We start from the raw sequence: 27,354 nt of genomic DNA, 5'->3' as shown, positions 1-27,354 counted from the left end.
CTGGCTACCAAAGTGGGGTGACACTGTGCCCTAGAAAATCAAGTAGGCTTGTAGAAAATACACACCTTTCTGGTGCCAATCAAAATACAAAATAATTTCTATAAATTAACTCTGAGGTAAGTAAAACTATTTCATTTCCATCAGGGGCGTTTCTAGGATCCCAAGAGATCCGGGGCACTTTGGGCACGCCAGTCGGAAAATGGGTGTGGTCACCCAGAATGTGGGTATGGTCGTGAGTGGAGCCAAATGTACATGTTCTTAACCGTAGTCTAAGAAGGCCTGCCGAGCAAAATGTTGGATGAAGCCCCCTTGCTATTAATGCAAAAAAAATGAAAAACATGAAAAAAAAAAGATAAACATAACTAGGCAGAGTTACCTGGCTTCTGGGCTGACTGGTCTGACTTTCTGCTGGGCAGGCTGGCCTGTCACCAGGTTTTCTGGCATTTCTAGTGGACCCCCTCCCATGCTCCCACAGGCCTCCCATTGAAGCACCACAACTCCCAGCATGCCCCATAAAAGAACCTCAGCTCCCTGTATGCCCCCATAAAGGCATCACAGGCCCAGCATGGCACCGCAGCACCCAGCATGCTTGCCATTGAGGCACCACAGCTGACTGCCTGGGATACATCAGGGGCACCCTAGAATAGACCCAGGGCACGTGCCACTGATCTTTGGGGCTAGCAACGCCCCTGATTTCCATTTAGAACTGATTGGATACAACCTTTGTAGTTCCTCATCTCGATTTGTTTATAGTTCTCCCCTCCTCCACTCCTCCAGGGGTATCCCCTGTGATAATCCTTGGAGAATATATCGTATGCATGTGGAGAAGTTATTCTCCTCTTGCCTGATACTGTGGTTGCCTGCTGTGTATATTTCTTTGTAAAAAAAATAAAGCAGACAGCTCAGATTGCTTCACTTTACATTTCAGTCTGTAGTAAGCTCAGGCCAAGGGACAACTCCTCACACGCTTTTCACTTGCATTCCTCTCTGTGAACTAACATTCTGTCTTTAACTTTAGAATTCTGTTGCTATTTTAAGGATTGAAACCTTAACTTTAGAAATCACTCCTTAACTTAAAGACAGAATCCTTATTTTAAGGTTTGCCTGAGATAAATTGCTTAGTAAATCCTACATACTTTTTTACCATGGTGATAAGAGCAAAAACAGCACATAATTGCTATTTAAGACAGGATATAAGCATAGTGAATTGTGGCCCGTGCCTGAAAATATTACACTATTTGGTGCTCCTCATATTTTCTGTTTCTTTTTTCCTATCCCGGTCCCTGAGGTTCATCACAGAAATTTCATCCACCTGATACCCTTCATCATCAGGCTTGTAGTTTAAAATGGCAGAGATTAGATCAAGAGTGGAGGGGGGGGATTCAAATTCAGATTTACTTTAAGTGAACTTTATCAAGAGTTGTTTATATTCAGTGACCACAGGAGCACTTTCTCCAGACCCATCACTTACCAGAGGACCCCTTAGTCCCATGCTTGGGCAGCAATCTCTCCTCTTCATCCCGTCTGGACTCTGTGGAATCGCTGTGGATGGATGGAGTTCTAGTTTCAGTGTAAGAGGTCACAGCTGGGGTAGAGAAATGCAGACAATTATATAAAATACTACAATTGTTAATATGTTTGTTAGTGGCCAGCAATGCTGAAGTTGCTAGATATAGAAAATAAATACAATAGTAATACCAAAACTATCTTCACTTTACAAAGTATTTAAGAGACCCGAGAATCTATATATGTTAATGATATAGCGTATTATTATCATTGTTATTATTATTATTATTATTATTATTTTAATTAGATTATTATTCTGTTTTTTGTGTGTTTTTTTTTATAAATCAGGACAACAAGCAAGGTACATGGACAAACAAACAACCAAGGGTTCTTTAATCTACACACATTGATCTGGCAAGGAGTCCTTAAAAGAAACACAAGCTGAAAATACATGGAAGAAATGAACAACTGTATCTATGCTCCTCCTCTTGAAAATTATTTTTTTTAGATATCCCACAGTTTTATTTGTTATTTAAATCTAAGTTTTTAGTGTTTCATTGTTTGTGCTCAATGACACATTTATTAAAGTATGCCGGAGTTAAATCTATGATCTGTTGGCTCTACTTTCTTCTCTCAGTAGCCATTTTCTGCAAGGAAAGTGTTTCATGGCTGTAATTCCTTACCAGTGAGGCTTACGCTATGGTTCGACCCTGTTCCGACCCAGACAGAAACTATCTCTTGCATACCTAAATGTTAAATCTTTCGGGGAGAGAAAGAAAAAAGCAACACAGGCCTCAATTTACTAAGCTTTATCAAACACTTTATCAAACGTTTGGTAATTTACCTCATGGGTAAAAATTAATTTTGAATTCACAAAGGTGTTATAGGTTTATTGAACATGTTATCGATAAAACATATGATAAATATATAACACCTTAGTGAATTCAAAATTAGATTTTACCCACGAGGTAAATTATCAAACGTTTGTGCATACACATGTTTATCTCACCATGTCAAATGTTACCTCTGGTATCCTTTAAAGGAGCACTATCTCAAAAAAAAATTAAATTTCAAAATGCATGATTTGGCATATATATAAAATGTTCATTTTTGAGTAAAATGCGCTATAAATTACTGTTTTCTTTTGTTTCTGTCACTTACAGAAGGTAGGTTTTTTAGTTTCTTGCTGTACCCTATCAATAATTACAAGTCCTTATTGGCAAACATAACAGTAATATACCCTCAAGACATAGATGTTAAAAAATCTTAGTCCCAAGGTAACTATTTATGTATTTTTCTTTTTTAAATGATTGGCTCGGCGAACATATGTTCCTATTCACCAATTACCCACATGTACATTCCGCTGACGCACCTGCTAATAATTGCCTGTATGTCCTGTTTGAGGGAATGGGGCACAAACTGGATGGATATAAACGTCTTGTTTGTGCTAACTGGTTAAAGGACCACTATTTAAAAAAAAATAGTAACATTTAAAATACATATTTTAAAACTATAGGGAATGGAATTGGAAAAAAAAATATTGTATTTTTTCCTTTTTTCCCCTTTACAATGCATAGAAAACAAAGTGTTTACTAAAAAAAAAGTATTGTATTTTTTCCTTTTTCCCCCTTTACAATGCATAGAAAACAAAGTGTTTACTAAAAATAAAGTATCACCCTCAAAAGCCTGATGTGTGGCAAAAAAAACAAGATATAGATCATTTAGGTGTGAAAAGCAGTGATAAAGTTATGGCTAAAAGGTTAAAATGGCTCTTGGCAGAGATGATAAAATAGCCTGTGAGGTGAAGTGGTTAAGATCCCTCTATCAATATACAACAAGTCTAAGAGACTCAATAGGATGTTGAGACTATTATAGATAACTAGCCGACCCGCAGCGTAGCATACGCCGCATAAGGGGGTAGAGGGCAGGAAGGGGGTATTGGGCACAGCGGCGGGGAGGGGAGTCGGACCCCCCCTCAACTGGGTCCCTCATGTGTGCTCCCCCTCCAGCTTAAGCTCAGCAGGAACCCCCCTCCCCCCTCACCTGGGTCCCCCATGTGTGCTCCCCCTCCAGCTTAAGCTCAGCAGGAACCCCCCTCCCCCCTCACCTGGGTCCCCCATGTGTGCTCGCCCTCCTGCTTAAGCACAGTAGCAGCCGCCACTATTAGTAAGAGGCAGCGGGCGGGGATGCCTCACCTCTTCCGTTTTCCAGCGTGTGTTCCACTGTTGTCACTTCCTGCAATGCCACCCACTGTATTGGTGTAATTTGCCTTCTTAAAACAGAACGAAATCTGCAATAATTCAGCTATAAATGAACATTTGTGGTTAGCCACAATGCACTGCTACTAAATATGCCAATTATTCTTTTTCACCCTTAGTAACCCAAGCAAGCATCCAGATCCACTGGTGTATAGCAAACCTTTAGCTTTAAATTTTAAACAGTCATATCAAACCTACATGTGACAGCCTGTTTCAGACTTTTGGTCCTCATCTGTACATGGCAAGGATTGATATGGCTGTATGAGCTAGGGCTTGGACCAGTACAACAGAGTAACCAAGCAGCTCAGGGTGACCCAAACCACTCGGAATGTATATAGGAGGATAAAAGGGTCCAAAAAGACCTTCTACTAAAAAAATCAAAGCTTGATGTAATTTGGCTTCTTAAAACAGAAGCAAATCTGCAATAATTCAGCTATAAGTGAACATTTGTGGTTACCCACAATGCACTGCTACTAAATATGCAAATTATTCCTTTTCACCCTTGGTAAGTCAAGCAAGCCTATGGGCCTGATTCACAAAGCGGTGCAAACTGTTTAGCACGGGTGTGCTAAACAGTTAGCACGTGAAGTGCCGTTCGTAGATTTTTGCACGCGCAAAGTGCCGCGATTTGCGCGATAGCGGTCTTTTGCGCGCGCAATTTGCCGAGAATCGCAGCACTTTGCGCGCACAAAACTCCGCAATCATGCGACTCGCGGCAAATTGCGCACGCAAAAGACCGCAATTGCGTGAATCGTGGCACTTCATGTGCTAATTGCTTAGCACACCCATGCTAAACAGTTTGCACTGCTTTGTGAATCAGGCCCTACAGCTTTTCATTTTATACAATCATATCAAACCCACATGTGACAGCCTATTGCAGACTTTCAGTCCTCATCAGTTCTTGGCAGGAATTGATATGGCTGTATGAGATAGGGCTTGGGCCAGTACAACAGAGTAACCAAGCAGCTCAGGGTGACCCAAACTACTAAGAATGTATATAGGAGGATAAAAGGGACCAAAAAGCCCTGCTACTAAAAAAAGCAAAGCTTGGTGTAATTTGCCTTCTTAAAACAGAAGCAAATCTGCAATAATTCAGCTATAAGTGAACATTTGTGGTTACCCACAATGCACCGCTACTAAATATGCAAATTATTCCTTTTCACCCTTGGTAAGTCAAGCAAGCTTATGGGCCTGATTCACAAAGCGGTGCAAACTGCTAAACAGTTAGCACGTGAAGTGCCGTTCGCAGACTTTTGCGCGCGCAAAGTGCCGCGATTTGCGCGATCGCGGTCTTTTGCATGCGCAAAAGTCCGCGATCTCACAAATCGCGGCAAATTGCGCACGCAAAAGACTGCACTTCACATGCTAAACAGTTTGCACCACTTTGTGAACCAAGCTCCATAGCTTTAAATTTTACATAGTCATATCAAACCCACATGTGACAGTCTGTTTCAGACCTTTGGTCCTCATCAGTACATAGCAGGGATTAATATGGCTATATGAGATAGGGTTTGGACCAGTACAACAGAGCAACCAAGCAGCTCAGGGTGACCCAAACCACTCGGAGTGTGTATAGGAGAATAAAGGAGACCAAAAAGCCCTCCTACTAAAAAAAGCAAAGCTTGGTGTAATTTTCCTCCTTAAAACAGAAGCAAATCTGCAATAATTCAGCTATAAGTGAACATTTGTGGTTACCCACAATGCACTGCTACTGAATATGCAAATTATCCCTCTTTGCCCTTGGTTTGATATGACACTACTTCTTCTTCTTGCTTGGACCAGCCCCTTCTTCTTGCTTGGACCGGCCCTGGGGGCAGGGCGCTACTTCTTCTTCTTGTTTGAAGGTTGAGGCACTTAGTCTATTATATATATAGATTATAGACATTACATATGAGGTCAGATATGGGTATGATTTGGAAGCAAGGTGCTTTCGGCGCACGGCGCTCATTGCTGGGCTCAGAAACCAGACGCCATACAGCAGAAAAGCAATGCTGCGCGGGGCACCTAAGGGTAATTCAGGGCTCTAGCAGCTGCAAAACCCCGAATTACATCTCCCTCCGAGTTGCGACAGCTCAGAGGGGGAAATGTATTTAACGCCGCCAAGGAGTTTTGATTGTGGGAACCCAACAGAGGAGCAAGTCATTCTTTTGGGCCTTGGGACATTTTTTTTTTTTTGCAATGAGACTTTATCCGACAATATGCTTCCACACTTGATCTTAACTCAGCTTAAAGACTTATCACTAAGTCCTTACTCCACATTGTGTGCTGGATTGGTGGTAAGTGGTATGCAGAGATGATAATCATTGTAGACACATCATTTATGGCATGAGGTAATAATAGAATCATGAAGTTAATGGAGTGTATAGTCATTTATAACACTTAATGATACCTGTTGGTGAACTGCTCAGGCCTTTTCTAGACTGTGCATCTCCATAACTTGTTCTGGGGAAATGTTGTGGAACTCTTACTTCGGGGGCATTAGTCTTGGAGACATTTCTCATTCCTGTTCTGCTTTGGTTCCATGCAGGGTTATTGCCTACAAGAAGAAATATGTTCTCTATTTGTAGAGTTACATTGAGAAGACTGTAGTTCTGAAGGTGTCATCTATTTTACCTCGATAGGAGCCACTAACATTTGATGATTCAGATGTCACACTGATATTTGATCTACTAGAATGATGCCTTGTGGAATACTGTGCAGCTACATCAGTTCAGGGAATCTCTTTGGATTTTTGATCTTCATGAAAATATGGAAACCATCAAAGAAATTAAAAAGTTAGTTATATGCTAAGATAGTCTTCTAGAGAGGTCTGGACATATACCTTAACCTCCTTAGCAGTAACCCCGAGTCAGGCTCAGGCTAGGAATACATAGCTCAAAGCGGCAACCCTGAGCCTGACTCAGGGTCGCCACCGGGAGGCATGTGCAGAGGTTGTATGCAGAGGGCATTTGTAACTCACCTCCCCCAGGATCAAGCACCTATTCTTCTTCCGGCCCTCTGAGGTTCTCAATTCCTCTTGTGAGTTTACCATTTTATATATGACATCAGATGACAATCTCACTATAAGGGTAGAGCATAACACTAACTTTCCTACTCTCCACTCCTAACACTAACCTCCCCTCACTTCACTAGTAGCACAAGCTTTCCCTCTCCTACACTAATTTACCCTCTCCTCTCCTAACACTAACCTCCCCCTTGATGTTGCTGCTATATGAGTTCTGCGACAATGTAGCCAAACTTGATAGTAATTCCATCCCTGCCACTTCCCTTGCCACTCTGACTTTGCTCAGTGGCTGCACCAAATTGACATTCGGTTATTTGATAGCCAAGCACTTGTATAATTCACCAAATCTCTTCGTTACATCACTCAGGTGACAACTCCTCACACAGGGTAGTAGGTATTAGCGCGAGTGACAGCTCACCCTGCTGCCGCACAAATTCCATGCACCGTTAATTACTATTCCCCCTCCGAGTCATAGCAACTTGGAGGGCTAAGTATTTTGGGGTCTTGCTATCTCCGTCACCTGAATTACACTCCTGTGTGGCCAGAGACATAATAACATTGTATTCACATTAGTGGTACTTGTCAAATTCCATCTTTCAAAAAGTTTTTCAAAAACATTTGAAAATGTTGAGAAACATTGCTCTTAAAAATGCTATGAGCCATATATAACTCTGTTATCTGGAGCAAGTGTCAAATCAACAGAACTGCATGAAATGTTGTTTTTCAGAAGCAGCAAGGCAACACCCATGCATGAAACAGAGATAGCACATTATGCTGCTCTGGCCACCAAAGTGGGGTGACACTGTGCCGTAGTAAATCAAGTAGGCTTGTAGAAAATACACACCTTTCTGGTGTCAATCAAAATAAGGTAAGTAAGACTATTTTATTATCCATTCAGAACTGATTGGATACAACCTTTGCTGTTCCTCATCCTGATTTGTATACATCCCCCCCCCCCTCCTGCCCCAGGGGTATCCCCTGTAATAATCATCCATCTGGGCTTTTTTGGGGGGGAGTGCAACCAAACCCTTCTTGGAGAATATTATGTAAAAGTCAGGAGTTTAAAGACAGGAGATGAGCTTAGTGATTTGTGACCATTGCCTGAAAATATTACACTATATTACACTGTTTGGTGCTCCTTTTTTCCAACCCCAGTCCCTGAGGTTCCTCACAGAAATTTCATCCACCGGATAACCTTCATCATCAGGCTTGTAGAAAATGGCAGAGACGAGATCAATTGGGGGGTGGGGTAAGTAGAGTTCAGATACATTATCAAAGGATGTTCATATTCAGTGACCACAGGAGCACTTTCTCCAGACCCATCACTTACCGGAGGACCCCTGAGTCCCATGCTTGGGCAGCAATCTCTCCTCTTCATCCCGTCTGGATTCTGTGGAATCGCTGTGGATGGATGAACTTCTATTTTCATTGTAAGAGGTCACCGCTGGGGTAGAGAAATGCAAACAATTATATAAAATACTACATCTGTTACATATGTTTGTTAGTGGCCAGCAATGCTGAAGTTGCTAGATATAGAAAATAAAAACATTCGCAATTTTAAAACTGCACTTTGTCAAAGTGAAGTACATGGACAAGAGTTTTTTAATCTATGAACATTGATCTGGCAAGGAGTCCTTGAAAGAAACACAAGCTGAAAATAAACGGATGAAATAAACAATTGTAGCTATCCTCTTTAAAATTACTTTTTTTAGATATCCTCCAGTTTTATTTTAGAAACACAATTTATGGCTAGAGAGAATGAAAGAAACATGAAGTTAATGGATACCTGTTGGTGAACTGCTCAGGCCTTTTTTAGACTGTGCATCTCCATAGCTTGATCTGGGGACATGTTGTGGAACTCTTACTTCGGGGGTATTATTCTTGGGGACATTTCTCATTCCCATTCTACTTTGGTTCCATGCAGGGTTATTGCCTAGAAGAAGAAAGATGTTCTGTGTTTGTAGAGTAACATTCAGAAGACTGTAGTTCTGAAGGTGACAGCTATTTTACCTCTATAGGAGCCACAAATTTTTGACGATTCTGATGATGTCCCGCTGATATTTGTACAGCAGAAGGAAATGGCAGCGCTTCCAAACAGACGCTGCACCTGAAGTGACTACCTGCACAAGTATGCAGAGCTCGAATAACGGGCAGGTTACACACCTTGCATTCCAAACAGGTACAGTAAAGGGGGGCGTTAGCTTCAGCATAAGTTGTGCACAAATTATCCCTAATAGACTCTCCAACGGCGGTGATGTGCCCCACAGGAGAGAACCTAACCACTAATCTAGCAGTGAAACATATCAAAAAGTGAAGCATGATCAAACAGTGAAAATTGTCCAAAAAAAAAGGGTTAAAACCTCAAACTAATGTAACAGTGAAGCATATTCAACACTGCTTACTGTCTTTTGAAAAAATGTGTATACCATTTATGGCTAGCTGCACCAGGTAAGGATTATGTTTTTAATTTTAGACTAGCTAGGGTATACTGTTGGATATGTTTCACTGCTGAATATGCTTCACTGTTACATTAGTTTGAGGTTTTAACCCTTTTTTTGGGACACACTGATATTTGATCTACTAGAACAGGCCTGGGCAAACTTTTCATGGCCCGGGCTGCATGCTGTGGACCACGGGCCGTATTCCTCCCCTCCTTCCCCCTCCCTCCCTACCTGCAGAGTCACGAGTGGTCGGTAGCTAGGGAGACTTAAAACTTACCTGATCGCCGTCCAGCATTGCATCTCCATGGCTACAGGGTATCACATGACGTCGGGACGTGACAGCGTATTGAACTCTGGCAGACAGCGTGTAATACGCTGGCACGTCCTGACGTTGTTTCATTTGATGCCCTTTTGCCATGGAGACAAGACGTTGGATGGCAGTCAGATGAGTTCTAAGTCTCCACTAGCGAACGCCTGCTCGTGACTCTGCAGGGAGTTCCGCGTGTAGTTGCCCAAAAATGGGTAATGTATTGAAACAAAAAATAATAAGGGGAATGGAGTTGTCTTTACCACCCCAGATGTAAGAACCCAAAGTACATGGTAAATGTAACAATATGAAATTATTTATTCAGCACGATTAAAAGGACAACACATTTCACGTGTCTCAGCCCGCTTCTTCAGGTCAATACAAGTGCCTTTAAAATATGGTCACAAGCATAGACACCAGAAAGCTTTTACATTTACCCTGTGGTTTGGGTCCTTACATCTGTAGTGGTAACTAAAGACACCTCCCTCCCCCTTACTATGTTTTTTTTTTATTACATTACCTATTTTCCAGTGCCTCCATCCCCCAGTACTATAGATTCCATCTCCTTTGGAGGTGTTCACCTTCCAGGTGTGGTGTTATCTACAACCAAGAAGGACCAACCAGGAGTGTGACCATCCAGTTCCAGTAGGACCTGGAATATCTAGTGGGGATGGTTATTTCCCCATAGGTGATATATGGTAGTTGCAGGGACTGCCACCCACCTTTGTGAGTATAAATACTCTTATACTACAATCTAACATCTAATACCCCCACAATACTGCACCATTTGGCTCCTGGTCTCTCCTTGTCATACAGGTGACCATGGCATCCCCACAGCGACCTCCTTCTCCACCAAAGTGAGATGACACTGTGCCGTAGTAAATCAAGTAGGCTTGTAGAAAATACACAAATTGGGAGGAGGGACCACAAAGGTTGAATGCAATCTTACCTTACTTAAGGTATAGAAATTAATTTTATTTTGATTGACACCACCTTTCTGGTTGTCAATCAAAATAAAAATGAATTTCTATAAATTCACTCTGAGGTAACTAAGATTGTTTCACTATCCATTCAGAATTGATTGCATACAACCGTTGTGGTTCTGCATGCAATGGCAGAGACAAGATCAAGTGGGGGGGCAGTGGAGTTCAGATTTACGTTAAGTGAACATCATCAAAAGTTGTTAAATTTCAGTGACCACAGGAGCACTTTCTACAGAGACCCATCACTTACCAGAGGACCCCTGAGTCCCATGCTTCAGCAGCAATCTCTCCTCTTCATTCCTTCTGGACTCTGTGGAATCGCTGTGGATGGATGGAGTTCTATTTTCAATGTAAGAGGTCACAGCTGGGGTAGAGAAATGCAAACAATTAAATAAAATACTACATTTGTTGATATGTTTATTAGTGGCCAGCAATGCTGAAGTTGCTAGATATAAAAAATAAAAACAATAGCAATTTTAAAACTATCTGCATTTTGGAAAGTATTAAAGAGACCTGAGAATCGTTATATTTAAATGATATAGATTATTATTATCATTGTTATTAGTATTATTATTTTATTTAGATTATGATTCTGTTTTTTTGTTTGTTTGTTTTTTTCTTTATTTATAAATCATGACACAAGCAAAGTACATGGACAAACAAAGAGTTTATTAATCTACTCACATTGATCTGGGAAGGAGTCCTTAAAGGGAACCAGAGATGAACGTTTCACACAAAAGAAACATATCAGTTGATAGCTTGTAAAGAATACATGCTCTACCTGATAATTTTGCCGCTCTGGTGTGCCTTTTTTAGTGTTTTTTATCCATTATTGCTCCAGGAAAAATCAAATATGGCCGCCAGCTCATATCCCTTCTCCTTCCGGGTTATATGAGTTGTTCTGGATGTGCTGTCTATGCTATATGAGACTAGACTGCTATCTAGGCTATATGAGAAAGGCTCATCTGTGTGCTTTCATTTTGGTATGATGTACTGCCTGTAGGAAGTGTCTCTCATAGGAATGAAACTGCAGTGATCAGTATCTATGCAGACAGAGCAAACAGGGATCATATTACAGCCACAGAGCTTCTCTCTCAGGAGCAGCAGCCCCTCCCATGTCATCACAGCTCTCAGTATGCAAAGCAGGAAATCTAAGCCAGGAGAGGGGAAGGCTTGGGCTTGAAAACACTTCACAGAAGAGTGACTCAGCTATAATGATTCCAGGTCAAACCTCGACTGAATAGTCGGTGGATTCTTATCACAGCTGATTATAGACTAATTAAGCAGATAACAATGAAACTAAAAGCAGGGTAGGTGTTTACTGTCATGTTCCCACTGATAAATGTAATAAAATACCCGAGGGTGCTTCATCTCTGGTTCTCTTTAAAAAAAACACAAGCTGAAAATAAACGGATGAAATAAACAATTGTATCTATCCTCCTCCTCTTTTAAATTATTTTTTTATATATCTCGCAGTTTTATTTTAGACACACAATTTATGGAAAGAGAGAATAAAAGAAAAATGAAGTTAATGGAGTTTATAGTCATATACAGTATAACACTTACCCATACCTGTTGGTGAAGTGCTCGTGTCTTTTCTAGACTGTGCATCTACATAGCTTGATCTGGGGACATGTTGTGGAACTCTTATTTTAGGGTCATCATTCTTGGGGATATTTCTCATTCCCATTCTACTTTGGTTCCATAAAGGGTTATTGCCTACAAGAAGAAAAATCTTCTGTGTTTGTAGAGTAACATTCAGAAGACTGTAGTTCTGAAGGTGTCATCTTTTTTTACCTCTATAGGAGCCACAAATGTTTGACGATTCTGATGATGTCACACTGATATTTGATCTACTAGAACAGGCATGGGCAAACTTTTCACGGCCCGGGCCACATGCTGTGGACCATGGGCCGTATTCCTCCCCTCTCCCTCCCTGCAAATTCCAGAGTGGGCGGTAGCTAGGGAGACTTAAAACTCACCTGATCGCCGGCCAGCATCGCATCTCTATGGCAACAGGGTGTCACATGACGTTGGGATGCGTCAGCATATTGAGCGTGTAATACACTGGGACGTCCTGACGTTTTGTCATGTGACGTCCTGTTGCCATGGAGACAAGACACTGGAGGGCGATCAGGTGAGTTTTGAGTCTCCCCTAGCTACCGACTGCTCGTGACTCCACAGGGAGTCCCTGGGGGGAGAAGGGAAGTGCCCAAAAATCATTCCTTAACTTGAAGACATACTGGCCTTATTTTAAGGTTTGCCTGAGTGTCACGATCTGCTCTGCTGGCCTTGTTTCCCTGGACATTTGGATAGTTTCTTATGCAGCTTGCATAATGCAAGTCCGGGGAAAACAGGCCTTTTCTGTCAGCTCGCTGCTGTGGATGGATTTGCATCCACTTGTCATGCAAATTACTTGCTGGCTTCCTTGGAGGGTTTTGAGTATAAATGTCACTTCCTCCCAGAATTCCTTGCTCGTGATCAGGTTACTGTTTGTTAGTCTACCTTGAGCCTCAGTCTGTTTAGATCATATTCTCGACATTCTAGTGAAGTTAATATTGAGGATTGCATTTGGCATTCCTATTAGTGTGCTAGTATTGTACATTATTTGTATTGCCTATTCTGTCTTGTCTTGTCCTTGCGATTGCACTGTCGCCAGCGGTTGGCGATAGTGAATCATTCTGTCCTGATCATAGATCGCATTTGCCCTAGCGTTAGAGGCGGTGGATCTTTCTAGTCTGAATCTTGGAGTATAACCTCGGCTACAGTTGCTACTGGTTGCACCTTCTGTGTGTCTTGTTGTGCGGATTGCACTCGCTCTTGCGGAAGAACAGTGGATCCTATCTGACCTGTTCCTGTTGTCTGTTTGTCTGTCTGTCTGGAGCAAACGCTTGCTGTTGCCTGAGGTAAGGCAATCGATTAGCAAGCGTTTCTGTTATTTGTTTGTTTGTGTTTTTTGTGTTCATTGGTCAGTCAGGGTTGGCGCGTTTTGTCTCTGTCGCGCTTATCGTGCGGAGACCACGCCATTAACGCGTTTTGTCGCTGTTGCGCTTCTCGTGCGGCGACTGCGTTTAGCTAGTGCGCTTGTTATTTTCCTTGGCGCTCTGATTGTAATTGTTTGCTGTGTCTTTCTTACTACATCTATGTTCTGTCTTTACTCAGTCTTGTGTCTCTGTAACAATCGCCTCTCCTGCGATTGGTGTTCTCACTCTGGCCTGTTCTGATGTGAAGTGTCTACCGTCGCTGGGCGGTGACTAGATTGGTAGACATTCACATAGTCTCTTTCTGTTCAAGTTCTCTTCTGTCTTGCTGTCTTGTTTCTGTTTGCTCTGTTCTGTCTCTAGTCGTGCAATTCCAAATCTGACATCTGTGGATGTGCAGAGACTTTGTTTCTCTGTGCTCCACAGCACCACCTGCTGGTTGGAATTCCTCTCCACATATATATATACATCTATCTACTGGGTACTCCGCTTCCGTGATTGTGGAGATTCTCCTCGGCTCAGCGCACACGGCGTGTGCTGAATCTGGAAATCTACCTCAGATCATTACACTGAGGTAAATTAGTTATTACTACATACTTTATCACCATGGTGATAACAGTAAAAACAGCACTGACTTGTTATTAAAGACAGAAGATGAGCTCAGTGAAGTTGGTGAAAGTTTGCTCTGTCCCACCATACCTGAGGACGGTTTCACAAGTGACATAGCGTGAAAAAGTAGCGTTTTAGTATGGTGGGTTTGCGATTTTCTATTGAGTTTTTACTGCGTTTTTGGTGCATTTTGCATTTGCGTTTTTTACGCAGATGCGTTTTTCATGCGCTTTACGTGAGTTTTAATGAGTTTTTGCTTCGCTAATGTAAAACGCATATGTGTTTTGTATGCGTTTTTTTAATTTATGCAAATCGCTAGGAAGACAACAGGAAGCGGAAACACATCAGAGATCTTCATTTTTTAACCACTTCAGCCTACAGCTTCGAAAATCTTATGCATCCGAGCAATGTTCACCTCCCATTCATTCGCTAATAACTTTATCGCTACTTATCAAAATTAATTGATCTGTATCTCGTTTTTTCCGCCACTAATTAGGCTTTCTTTAGGTAGTACATTTTGCTAAGAGCCACTTTACTGTAAATACATTTTAACAGGAAGATTAAGATAGAAATGGAAAAAAATCATTATTTCTCAGTTTTTGGCCATTATAGTTTAAAATTAATACATGCTACAGTAATTAAAACCCATGCATTTTATGTGCCCATTTGTCCCGCTTATTACACCATTTAAATTACGTCCCTATCACAATTTATTGCGCCGATATTTTATTTAGAAATAAAGGTGCATTTTTTCAATTTGCGTCCATCACTATTTACAAGCTTATAATTTTAAAAAATTAATAAGATACTCTCTTGACATGTATATTTAAAAAGTTCAGTCCCTTAGGTAACTATTTATGTAGTTTTTTTTTTTTTTAATTGTAATTTTTTTTATTTGTATTTTTTAATACAAAAATGTATTTGGGTAATTTTAGTTTGGGAGGTAAATAGCCAATTTTAGATGTAATATAATGTATTTTTTATTCAATACAGGTATGTGGGTGCAGTTTACTATTTGGCCACAAGATGGCCACATTCAAAAAATTCCTGGATGCGAACAATGTCGCATCTAGGAACTAAAATGAAGAGTAGAAGTTTCCTGGGGGCAGAAATACCACGCTCTCTGATGAGAAAGCGTCGGTATTTCTGCCGGGGACTTAGATCGGTGAATGGGAATTATATTCCCATTCACTGATCGGGGGGGCAGCGGGAGCGCGCGCCCGATCGCGCGCACCTCACGGCTGCAGCACCACTGCCTATCTGGACGGATATATGCGTCCAGATATGGCGAAGTGGTTAATCAAAAACGCTTTAAAAAAAACATGCAAAACACTATGCATATGCGTTACCATAGACTTTCATTATGGGCGTTTTGGGAAACCATCCTGCATAATATGCAACACTACCAGCGTTTGCGAAACGCGTACTGTAAAAATGCAGTGCAGCGCAGCTTCTTCTGCGTCCCATAGACTAACATTGCTGCATAAAACGCAGCCTTTTACGCTACGCTAGTGTTTCTACTATGTGTGCACCCAGCCTGAGTGTGGTTGAGGTCCACTTCCACTTGACGTGGCCTTTAAGCTGCTGTAAGTCCAGTGTTGTTGTCTGGGAGGTGGCTTTCCTTGTACACCAGTTTTTGGTAGATTTCCTGTAAAAAGTGTATATTTTAATAGCTTTTTAAGGCCTGGTGGTTTACACATAAATCCACTGGTGTAACAATAGGGCTTGAAGCCCCTGCTTCTGCTCGGGGCCGTATTGGGTGGCTGGAAGGGTCGCAGCATGAGGGAAAAGCCATGGCCACACTCGGCGGGGAGGGGGGGGACGTTCCCCCCCCTCCCTCATCTCGGGGCTCTCCCCTCTGCGCTCCCCTCCAGCTTAAATTACTGTCTGGGCAGCGGCGGGCAGTGTCTGGGCAGCGGTAGCTACATACCTTCCGTGAGCTCCAGTGTGCGTTCCTCTCTCTAGTGTGCAGGATGTAGCGTCAGAGACTAGAGAAAGGAATGCACGCTGGAGCGCACGGAAGGTATGTAGCTGCCGCTGCCCAGACACTGCCCGCCGCTGCCCAGACAGTAATTTAAGCTGGAGGGGAGCGCAGAGGGGAGAGCCCCGAGGTGAGGGGGGGGACGTCCCCCCTCCACGCCGAGTGTGGACATGGCTTTCCACTCATGCTGCGACCCCTCCACCCCCCCCAAAACGGTCCCGGGGGGCGCTCAGAATTTCTGCAGGGGGGCCCGGTGGGGCCTAGTTACGCCCCTGCATAAATCTGCACATTTGCGGTCCGGTTCAGTACTGGCCTGTCCTGTCTGTTTTCTATCAGTTTTACCTGACTGGACTAGAAATTTGCACCTTTTATATGTGAACTCAGCCATAGAAACATATACAAAACTGACAGGACTGGACTGGACCAAAAATGTATAGATTAATGTGTGAACACAGCCATAAAAACACATGCAAAACTGATACGACTGGACTAGACCGGAAATGTACAGATTAACGTGTGAACACAGCCATAAAAACACATGCAAAACTGATGAAAACTGTTAAAAACTGACAGGACGGGATACCTTTTTGTGTGTGAACAAAGTCTAACAGTTAGGCTACTTTCACAGTGGGACGTTGCGGTTTGATGCAACGTTAAGGTCACAACACAAATTGACAATGCAACGCGCCCAAAAAGTCGCACCGCAGCGTTACCAACGCTTACAGCATATATAGTGGCAGATACAGGCAATGAAAAGTATGCTTCCAAGTCATTACTGAGCATGTGCAAACAGTCCAACGCAGCTAATAACGTGTATAACGCACATCATGCAGCACTTCCTAAATATTGCCACACGTTACACACAACGCAACGTGTGCACTGTGAATGTCGCACAGACTTTGTATTGCTGTGCGTTACTATGCGTAATAATTTTTTATAACGTGAGACTTTAACGTCGCATTGTGAAAGAGGCCTAAGTGTCTCAGCTAGTTGGATTCCATGTAGCTGAGACACTAATTACCCCACCTGTGCATAGGGGAGTTTGCCTGCAAAACATGCACCGTTGGGGGAGTCACGAGGACAGGTTTGACACACACTGCCCTAGTGTGTGGGTGGGTGTTTTTGTTTCAGGAGGAGGGAGGGAAGTGACACAGGACTGCTTTCCTGGAGTGACAAAAAGGCTAGAAACGCCCCTGGTCCGGTTGTAGATCTTCTAGCCATTGACCCACCACATTGGTATTAGAATCTTTACTTACTTTATTGTTAACTTTGGCACCCTTGGATTAAGGGCTACTAATTCACAGTGCTCAGTTGCATTGCAGAATAATTCTGTATGTCAACTCACTGCCCATACAATTCTATGGGCCTGTCAACAGTACATTAATCCCATTGCCTGAAAATTCTATACTATTTGGTGCTCCTGATGTTTTCTGTTTCTTTTTTCCTATCCCGTTCCGTGAGGTTCATCACAGAAATGTCATCCACCGGATACCCTTCATCATCAGGCTTGTAGAAAATGGCAGAGATGAGATCAAGTCGGGGGAAGTCGAGTTCAGATTGAATGATATCTAAAGTTGTTTATATTCAGTGACCACAGGAGCACTTTCTCCAGACCCATCACTTACCGGAGGACCCCTGAGTCCCATGCTTGGGCAGCAATCTCTCCTCTTCATCCCGTCTGGATTCTGTGGAATCGCTGTGGATGGATGAAGCTCTATTTTCATTGTAAGAGGTCACAGCTGGGGTAGAGAAATGCAAAAAATAAAATACTACATTTGTTAATATGTGTGCAGTGGCATGGCGCCCCCAGGATCAATGGCGCTCCAGGCAATGGCCTAAAAACGCCCCTGTCTTTCAGTACTACTCCCAGCATGAATTTGATCACAGAAATCCATTTTGGTATTTCTCTCTGCATCGCCTGTGATTTTCGTGAAGGTGATAATAATAAGAACAACCTGGTGCTTAACACTAGCGTGAACCGTAAAGAGGAACTTAAAGAGAAACTCCGACCAAGAATTGAACTTTATCCCAATCAGTAGCTGATACCCCCTTTTACATGAGAAATATAATGATTTTCACAAACAGACCATCAGGGGGCGCTGTATGACTGATTTTGTGCTGAAACCCCTCCCACAAGAAGCTCTGAGTACCGCGGTACTCTGGGCAAACTGCCACAATGTAACAATGTTCACAGACAGGAATTAGCTGTTTACAGCTGTCTCTAACAGCCAAAACAGCTAGGAGCAGCTACATAACCTGCCCACAGTAAAAATGTCACCATGTAATAAATGTCAGAATGTAAATCGGGGAGAGGAAAGATTTTATAATGAGCAAACACTGACTAAATCATTTATACATAATTGTGGTAAAAATGAAGCACTTTTTTTACTACATTATTTTCACTGGAGTTTCTCTTTAAAGGACTTATGAGCTGAGTCATAGAAAAAAAGTTAATTACCTTAGGTGAATATCAGACCTCAGGGCAGACGATCAGTGACTCCCTTGCTATTTAAAGACGCTCTGTTAGCCTAATCCACTTATCATTAGCGGCCCCGACCCAGCCAAGGGTCGCCTTATCTCCCAGCGATTAGAATTGCCGCTTTAAAAATCCTCTGCCTGCGCAGTTCGCATAGCCAGTACTGCGGCTGCGCAGGCTTTCAGCCCTGGGAGCGGCACATCGTCGCTCCGTATACACTGTTATACGTCATGTGGGCGTCACCACATGACCACCCACAGGAGTGACTGCCCTTTGAGCCAGTCACGCCCCCTCAGCACAGCATACCAGCGCTGAGTGAGGGAGGACGGGCGGGGTGTTTGGGGTAGGCATCAGGCAAGTAGAATGTGCGGTGGGTGGTGGTTAGGTTTAGGCATTAGGCAGGTAGTGTGTGCAGGTGGGGGGATTAGGTTTAGGCATTAGGCAGGTAGTGTATGGGGGTAAGGGTTAGGCTTAGGCATTAGGAAGGTAGTGCACTCGGGGGGAGGTGGGTAGGCATTAGGCAGGTAGTATGTATGGGGGGGGGGGGGGGGTTTAGGTTTAGGCAGTAGGCAGGTAGTGTATGCAGGTGGGGGGATTAGGTTTAGGCATTAGGCAGGTAGTGTGTGCAGGTGGGGGGATTAGGTTTAGGCATTAGGCAGGTAGTGTATGGGGGTAAGGGTAAGGCTTAGGCATTAGGAAGGTAGTGCACTCGGGGGGAGGTGGGTAGGCATTAGGCAGGTAGTATGTATGGGGGGGGGGTTTAGGTTTAGGCAGTAGGCAGGTAGTGTATGCAGGTGGGGGGATTAGGTTTAGGCATTAGGCAGGTAGTGTGTGCAGGTGGGGGGATTAGGTTTAGGCATTAGGCAGGTAGTGTATGGGGGTAAGGGTTAGGCTTAGGCATTAGGAAGGTAGTGCACTCGGGGGGAGGTGGGTAGGCACTAGGCAGGTAGTATGTATGGGGGGGGGGTTAGGTTTAGGCATTAGGCAGGTAGTGCGCTCAGGGGGGGAGGGGGGTAGGCATTAGGCAAGTAGTATGTGCGGGGGGGGGGGGGTGGTATAAGGTTTAGGCATTAGGCAGGTAGTGTATGCAGGTGGGGGGATTAGGTTTAGGCATTAGGCAGGTAGTGTGTGCAAGTGGGGGGATTAGGTTTAGGCATTAAGCAGGTAGTGTATGGGGGTAAGGGTTAGGCTTAGGCATTAGGAAGGTAGTGCGCTCAGGGGGGATGGGGGGTAGGCATTAGGCAAGTAGTATGTGTTGGGGGGGGGGTATAAGGTTTAGGCATTAGGCAGGTAGTGTATGCAGGTGGGGGGATTAGGTTTAGGCATTAGGCAGGTAGTGCGCTCAGGGGGGTAGGCATTAGGCAGGTAGTATGTATGGGGGGGGGGGGGTGTTAGGTTTAGGCACTAGGCAGGTAGTGCACTCAGGGGGGAGGGGGGGAGGCATTAGGCAGGTAGTATGTATGGGGGGGGATTAGGTTTAGGCACTAGGCAGGTAGTGCGCTCAGGGGGAGGGGGGAGGCATTAGGCAAGTAGTTTGTGCGGGGGGTGGTGGTATAAGGTTTAGGCATTAGGCAGGTAGTGTATGCAGGTGGGGGGATTAAGGTTAGGTGTCGGGTGGGAGGGTTCTGTGTGAGAGTAGGGTTAGGTTTTGTCATAGCAAAATATTGGTGTTAAATACTTATAATACCTATATTTTACTAACCGCATTACCGAGGCCCACATTCCCAGGCGCATTTTTAGTACGTACGCTATTAGTAATGCCTACCTCAGCTTCCATGAGGAAAATTGGTGTTTTCTTATTAATATGTCTCAGATGTCAAAACTCACTGAATACTGTGAGGAAAGCTCTTCATTCAGACAAGGCTTTCATGAAGCAGAACCTCGTTGGTGAAAGTTTGCTCTGTCCCACCATACCTGAGAGTGGTTGAGGTCCACTTCCACTTGACGAGGCCATTGGGCTTCTGTAAGTCCAGTGTTGTTGTCTGGGAGGTGGCTTTCCTTGTGCAGCAGTTTTTGGTAGAATTTCTGTGAAAAGCGTAAATTTTAACAACTTTGTAAGGCCTGGTGAATTACACATAAATCTGCACATTTGTGGTCCAGTACTGGCCTGACCTGTCTGTTATGCATCAGTTTTCTATCAGTTTTACCAGCGGCGTAGCTAGAGATCATGGGGTCCCATAGTAAAACTTTCATGGGGTCCACTATCGCAAAAAAAGTAGGCAGTTAAAATCTGACAGAACCGACAGGTTTTGGGCCAGTCCATCTCCTCATAGGGCATTCAGGTTTTTCTTTGTTTTCAACAACATTTCCTGAACAGCAGTTGCAAAGTCTAACTGACAAAATAGTGTGCAAGTGATTAGGGAGACTGGCAGGTATCTTACTATTTTGGCAGTTAAACTGCTGTTCAGGAAATTCTGTTGAAACAAAGAAAACCGTGAGAATCCCCCATGAGGAGATGGACTGACCCAAAACCTGTAATTTCTGTCAGATTCTAAATGCCTACTTTTTCACGATAGTGGTTCTGTAAGACGGAACTGAAAGAAAAATAGTGTTTCACTTACCTGGGGCTTCTGCCTGCCCCTTGCAGCCTTCCTGTCCTGCACCCGTCCTCCAGGATCCTCAGTTCCCCTGCCGCCAGCTAGTTTTGTTACCGCCGATGCGGCAACTGCAACTGCACTATCAGCGCAGGACGTTATTTTGGGCGGGAAGAAAGATACATGTGGCTCGAGGCGTGCAGGCACAGTACAAGTCAACGGTACGACACTAACGAAACTAGCTGGTGGCGGGGTGACGTAGGATTGTGGAGGACCAGCTCGGGACAGGAAGATTGCAAGGGGCTGGCAGAAGCCCCAGGTAAATGACACACTTTTTTTTTCTTTCAGTTCCGCTTTAAAGCCAAATGAAACCCAGCATTTCTTCTTTGCTCTAAAACATTATTTACAGAATATTATATACTACCACCTTTTTTTTTTTTTGTACTAGAATAGCATTCAAAGGGTTAAACACAGGACTTAAAAACTGCTGGGAAAGCTGGACGCATCCAAACTGGATGCTTAAAAACAAGAAGAGAATCGAGAGCCCAATATGGTGCAGTATTGTCAGGTAAAATGAAGAGTTCAATACAATTTTATGTATATATACTCACAAACACGGGTTACCAATAGGCAACCACTTTAAATGCAGGTGGGGAGCATTAGGACCTGACCCCACTCAGGTTAAGAAGTCGCTCTCTGTAGATAGTAGATAGGGATGCACCCCTCCACCCAGGGGGGACTAGAAGATCAGCAAAAACTCGGTATACAGAGGCGCCAGAGTAGAGCAAAACGTTTTAAAAACCACTTAAAAGGAGAGGGGGATGTTAAGGTGGACTCACCTCCCTCTTACAAAAAAAGAAAACTCACTTGAGTCTCAATAAAATAGAATTGTCAAGTAATTTATTCAACTCCACAAATGCAACGCGTTTCGCGGGCGTGACCCCGCTTCTTCAGGCAAAAATGGGAGCACAACTCAGTGGGTCAAGCAATAAGTTCTTACACTGCGCCCTGAGGCTGGAGCCTCTCCAGCCTATGCCTCGGCCCGGCCCTGGCAAATATGATAACCGTATGGCATATAAAAAGTAGGAAAACATGTTTTTATTGAATATTATGTCAGGGTTTTATACTGCTTTAACCACCCTGGCGTTCTATTAAGATCAACACTATAATCAAAATACAATATCAGCGCAGCCAAGCAAATCTTAACATGTGCAACACTACATATATCGCAGCCAAAGTCCAACGTCTCAGCAAAACGTCTTCAATCAACATAAAATAGTACACTTCAGCGCGAATTCACTTGTGTCCACCACCGAAAACACCATAAAAATAATACGCTTACCAGATTATCACAAGCGTAACTACAGCGATTTTAATAGCTCATTAAAAAGACATAAAGATTTTAAAATGTCACTCACATCTGGGCCTCGTCCGACCGGTTTCACTGTCAAAAGAGTCCCTGATGAAACTTTGACAGTGAAACCGGTCGGACGAGGCGGACGTGTGGCTGGACGGCGTCCTATGTTTTAAGTGCTGTTTTTCCTTGTGGGTCCCTGTCATAAGGGCCCAGATGTGAGTGACATTTTAAAATCTTTATGTCTTTTTAATGAGCTATTAAAATCGCTGTAGATACGCTTAGATGTGCATTGTCTCTTTGCATGCTTCATTTCTGGTGAAATACTGCAATTGAGGATTAGACTGTTCGGCTTGTCTGGAGAGGAGGCCGGCTGCGAAGACACCTGCTGCTGACCTCATAAAGCCATATTGCAGACCCTGTAGTTAAGGTCTGTGATAATCTGGTAAGCTAGAGTGACCAGACGTCCCGGATTGCCCGGGACACGTCCCGGATTCGGGGTCCGCTGTCCCAGGCTTAATGAGGTCCCGGGAAACGTCCCGCTTTCAGCAGCGGGACGTCCCGGCCTCGGGACTCTGGCCACTCTCTCCTCAATGAACTGGCAGCGGCGTCTATAGACGCCGTGCCAGTTCATTGCCCGCAGCCCCGCTCCAGCCTCCTCTTCCGGTGTCTGTTTCCGACACCGGCAGGCGAGCAGGGCTACGGCAAGATGGCTGCCGAAGCCCTGTACTGGAGACCTATTTGTGTCACTAGTACAGGGCTTCGGGCGCCATCTTGCCGTAGCCCTGTCAGCGCGGGAGAGAAGAGCAGGAGGAGGAAGACGGTCCCGGGACGGAGCAGCGCGCCAGAGGCCGGACACTTCTGCCAGGTGAGTAAATCATTGCTTTCTTTTCCAGGTGAAATGTTTGCCCGCATTGTTTCTTTTCCAGGTGAAATGTTTGCCCGCATTGTTTCTTTTCCAGATGAAATGTTTGCCCGCATTGTTTCTTTTCCAGGTGAAATGTTTGCCCGCATTGTTTCTTTTCCAGGTGAAATGTTTGCCCGCATTGTTTCTTTTCTGGTGAAATGTTTGCCCGCATTGTTTCTTTTCCAGGTGAAATGTTTGCCCGCATTGTTTCTTTTCTGGTGAAATGTTTGCCCGCATTGTTTCTTTTCCAGGTGAAATGTTTGCCCGCATTGTTTCTTTTCCAGGTGAAATGTTTGCCCGCATTGTTTCTTTTCTGGTGAAATGTTTGCCCGCATTGTTTCTTTTCTGGTGAAATGTTTGCCCGCATTGTTTCTTTTCTAGTGAAATGTTATTGTTTGCCCGCATTGTTTCTTTTCTGGCGAAATGTTTGCCTGCAGTGCGTTTCTTTTCTGGCGAAATGTTTGCCTGCAGTGCGTTTCTTTTCTGGCGAAATGTTTGCCCGCAGTGCGTTTCTTTTCTGGCGAAATGTTTGCCGCATTGCGTTTCTTTTCTGGTGAAATGTTTAGCCGCAGTGCGTTTCTTTTCTGGTGAAATGTTTGCCCGCAGTGCGTTTCTTTTCTGGTGAAATGTTTGCCCGCATTGCGTTTCTTTTCTGGTGAAATGTTTGCCCGCAGTGCGTTTCTTTTCTGGTGAAATGTTTGCCCGCAGTGCGTTTCTTTTCTGGTGAAATGTTTGCCCGCAGTGCGTTTCTTTTCTGGTGAAATGTTTGGCCGCAGTGCGTTTCTTTTCTGGTGAAATGTTTGCCCGCAGCGCGTTTATTTTGTACTGACATGTTGCCCGCATTGCGTTTATTTTGTACTGACATGTTTGCCCGCATTGCATTTATTTTATACTGACATGTTGCCTATTGCGTTTATTTTCTGGTGTCCGGGGTAACTGTTACTGCATTTATTATTTAATGGTCATAGATGGCTATGTTTGCTGCTTTGTGGTTACGGTATACTATTAGCATCACACAGTTTCTGCACACCCATGATACAAAGTCTCTCGTTTGTCCACATCATGGCGTAAACACTGCTTTCTTATGCCTCGCTGTTACATCATTACGTTAGCTCCGCCCATACAATGTCATGGCCACGCCCATTTTTTCGGCGCGGCGCGCTGCGCGCGCCCCAGCCCCCCTCCCCCAGTCTTCGCCGCTGCGTGCTCCTCACTCCTTCCCACTTTTCGCCGCGGCGCGCGCACCCCCCCCCCCCCCCCCCGTCCCAGGTTGGACCCACAAAAATATGGTCACTCTAGGTAAGCGTATTATTTTTATGGTGTTTTCGGTGGTGGACACAAGTGAATTCGCGCTGAAGTGTACTATTTTATGTTCTATTAAGATCGCCAGGGCGGCTGCGGGAGGGTTTTTTTTAAATTAAAAAAAAACTATTTCATGCAGCCAACTGAAAGTTGGCTGGGGGGACCCTCTTTCGCCGCTGCTCGCGGCGGATCGCCGCAGAGCGGCGGCGATCAGGCAGCACGCGCGGCTGGCAAAGTGCCGGCTGCGTGTGCTGCTCTTTATTTGATGAAAATCGGCCCAGCAGGGCCTGAGCGGCAGCCTCCGGCGGTGATGGACGAGCTGAGCTCGTCCATACCGCCCGGCTGGTTAAGCAGTGCCACCTGCCCCCACCCATTGGATATGAGGTAATTGGGCAATTTACATTCTCAATCAATCAACACTGCACATAATTCATGGGCACTGAGACACAGTCAGAGGGTGGAGGAACTCAAGAAAGTTAATGGTGAATACATTAAAGAGAATCTGTATTGTTAAAATCGCTCAAAAGTAAACATACCAGTGCGTTAGGGGACATCTCCTATTAACCTCTGTCACAATTTCGCCGCTCCTCGCCGCATTAAAAGTGGTTAAAAACAGTTTTAAAAAGTTTGTTTGTAAACAAACAAAATGGCCACCAAAACAGGAAGTAGGTTGATGTACAGTATGTCCACACATAGAAAATACATCCATACATAAGCAGGCTGTATACAGCATTCCTTTTGAATCTCAAGAGATCATTTGTGTGTTTCTTTCCCCCATGCACTGAAGTTTCAGGCTGCTCTTTTCTTCCTGCAAACAGCTTTGCCCTTGTTTGTAATTCCTCAGTATGTGAAAGCCCAGCCAGCTCAGAGGACGATTTATCCAGCTGATTAGAGCAGCTTCTCTCTTCTCTCTTATCTAAATAACACACAGGCAGTGTGCATAGAGGGGCCAGAAAGGGTGAGTTCATAGCAGAACCACAACACTGAAGAACTTGGCAGCCTTCCAGACACAGGCTGACAAGTCCGACAAGAGAGAGATAAGTTGATTTATTACAGAGACTGTCATAGTAGAAAGTGCTGCAGTTAGTCAGAACACATTAGAATAGCTTTTGGAACATGTAGGATGATAAAAAACAGGATGCAATTTTTGTTACGGAGTCTCTTTAAGTACCACCTGGGCCCCCTCTGCTCCAGGGCTCCATAGCAGCTGTTACGGCTGCTAATGCTATGGCTATCGATACGCCCCTGAGTTTTACCTGACTGGACCAGAAATGTACAGCTTTTATGTGGGAACAGAGCCATAGTAACACTTACAAAACAGATACAAAACTGACAGGACAGTACGAGAGCTGGAAATGTACAGATTTATTTGTGGACACAGCCAAAGAAACACATGCAAAACTGATGCCAACTGTCAAAAACTGACAGGACTGGACACCTTTTTCTGTGTAAACCAAGCCTAAAGGTGGCCCCACCAAACAACTAAAAGATCCATTTTTTACACCAAATTGAAAATTTTGATCGGTTGTCAAAAAAAATTGAGAGCTCTTCTTTGTTTTCGATCAATAAAGCCGATCGAATTTCCTGTTTTTATTTCGATTTTTGAAGATTGGGCATGGTTGTAATTTCACACCAACTTTATCAAGAATTGTATGGTGTGTAATGGATTGTCAATTACTTGATGTACAGTTCCAATTCATTTTGTTTTCTGAGCTTTCAATTATTTTATTCATTGGAGATTGGGGAAAAATTAATTATAGGTGTGTGGTACATTGGTCAGATTTTTGAAATGTTACAATCAGTCAGAAAAATTGATGACTATTCTTGAATTGAACAAATATTTGAAAAAAAAATGGTATGGTGTGTGGCCACCTTTATAGTAGTATTAAGGCCCGGTTCACATTAGCGGTTGTTTGCCAAACGGACCGGATGACCTGACCGGATCCGGACCGGATCCGGATCGGAACCGTACGGTTCTGATCCGGATCCGATCCGGATCCGGTCAGGTTGCATCAGGTGTCCATCAGGATGCGATCCGGATCCGTTTGGCAAAAGTTCGTTAAAAACAAAAAAAAAGTTGGGGTCTGGGAGGTCAGCAGAAGGGGGACCTGTGGAATCAGGCCCTCTGCTGTTTAGCACTCACCTCCACCTCCGACATGCTGCCAACATCTCCGGATCCAGCTGTGCTGCTCCACTCCGAAATGCTTGCCCATGTGTCCCCAGCCAATATCGCCGCAACAATCCGCATAGGAAGTGGGGTAGAACATCCGGATTTCTCAGCCAGTGTGTTGTGCGGCCTCCGGTTCCCATTTGTTTGTATTGGCCGGATGGTGCAGTCCGGCTCCGCCCCGGATACGGCTGCCGGAGGGGCCGGATGAAAAAATGGCGCATGTTGGAACGGAGGCCGGAGTCCGGATCCGGCCCGGATCCGGTCCGGCTCTGGTTCTGCAGAACGGACCCATGTGAACGGACGCATAGGCTTTAATTGCTATGCCGTGCGTCCGTTCCGTCCGTTCTGCAGGCGGTGCGGCTCCGGCACGGCGATTCCGGAGGGCCACCGCAAGTGTGAACCGGGCCTTACTGTTCTAATGTAATTTCAGCTCTAGGTTCTAGAGTCAGGTTGTAGATTTTCTAGCCATTGACCCAACACATTGGGATCAGCACCTTTAGTTGTTTTGTTTTGTTTAGTATAGTTTTGCTTAGTTTGTCTT

General features: G+C 44.1%; 1 protein-coding gene across 4 annotated transcripts in view; it reads right to left on the bottom strand.

Moving 5' to 3' along the window:
- LOC137524288 (interferon-induced very large GTPase 1-like) overlaps positions 1–27,354 on the bottom strand; it is a 148,631-nt gene that overhangs the window by 89,068 nt on the left and 32,209 nt on the right. For 2 of the 4 annotated variants that reach the window (XM_068243981.1, XM_068243980.1), the window contains 8 exons: positions 20,461–20,571; positions 17,696–17,809; positions 12,066–12,218; positions 10,750–10,863; positions 8,555–8,701; positions 8,099–8,212; positions 6,154–6,300; positions 1,472–1,585 (listed from right to left, as the gene is read on the bottom strand). In XM_068243981.1, the coding sequence (XP_068100082.1) occupies positions 1,472–1,585; positions 6,154–6,300; positions 8,099–8,212; positions 8,555–8,701; positions 10,750–10,863; positions 12,066–12,218; positions 17,696–17,809; positions 20,461–20,571 (1,014 nt within the window). The remainder of the gene's footprint in view (positions 1–1,471; positions 1,586–6,153; positions 6,301–8,098; positions 8,213–8,554; positions 8,702–10,749; positions 10,864–12,065; positions 12,219–17,695; positions 17,810–20,460; positions 20,572–27,354) is intronic. The other 2 variants (XM_068243982.1, XM_068243984.1) reach the window with 2 other exon arrangements.

Source organism: Hyperolius riggenbachi, chromosome 7, assembly GCF_040937935.1.
Source record: "Hyperolius riggenbachi isolate aHypRig1 chromosome 7, aHypRig1.pri, whole genome shotgun sequence".
Lineage (NCBI taxonomy): Eukaryota > Metazoa > Chordata > Amphibia > Anura > Hyperoliidae > Hyperolius > Hyperolius riggenbachi.
This window is presented reverse-complemented; position numbering and strand designations above follow the sequence as displayed.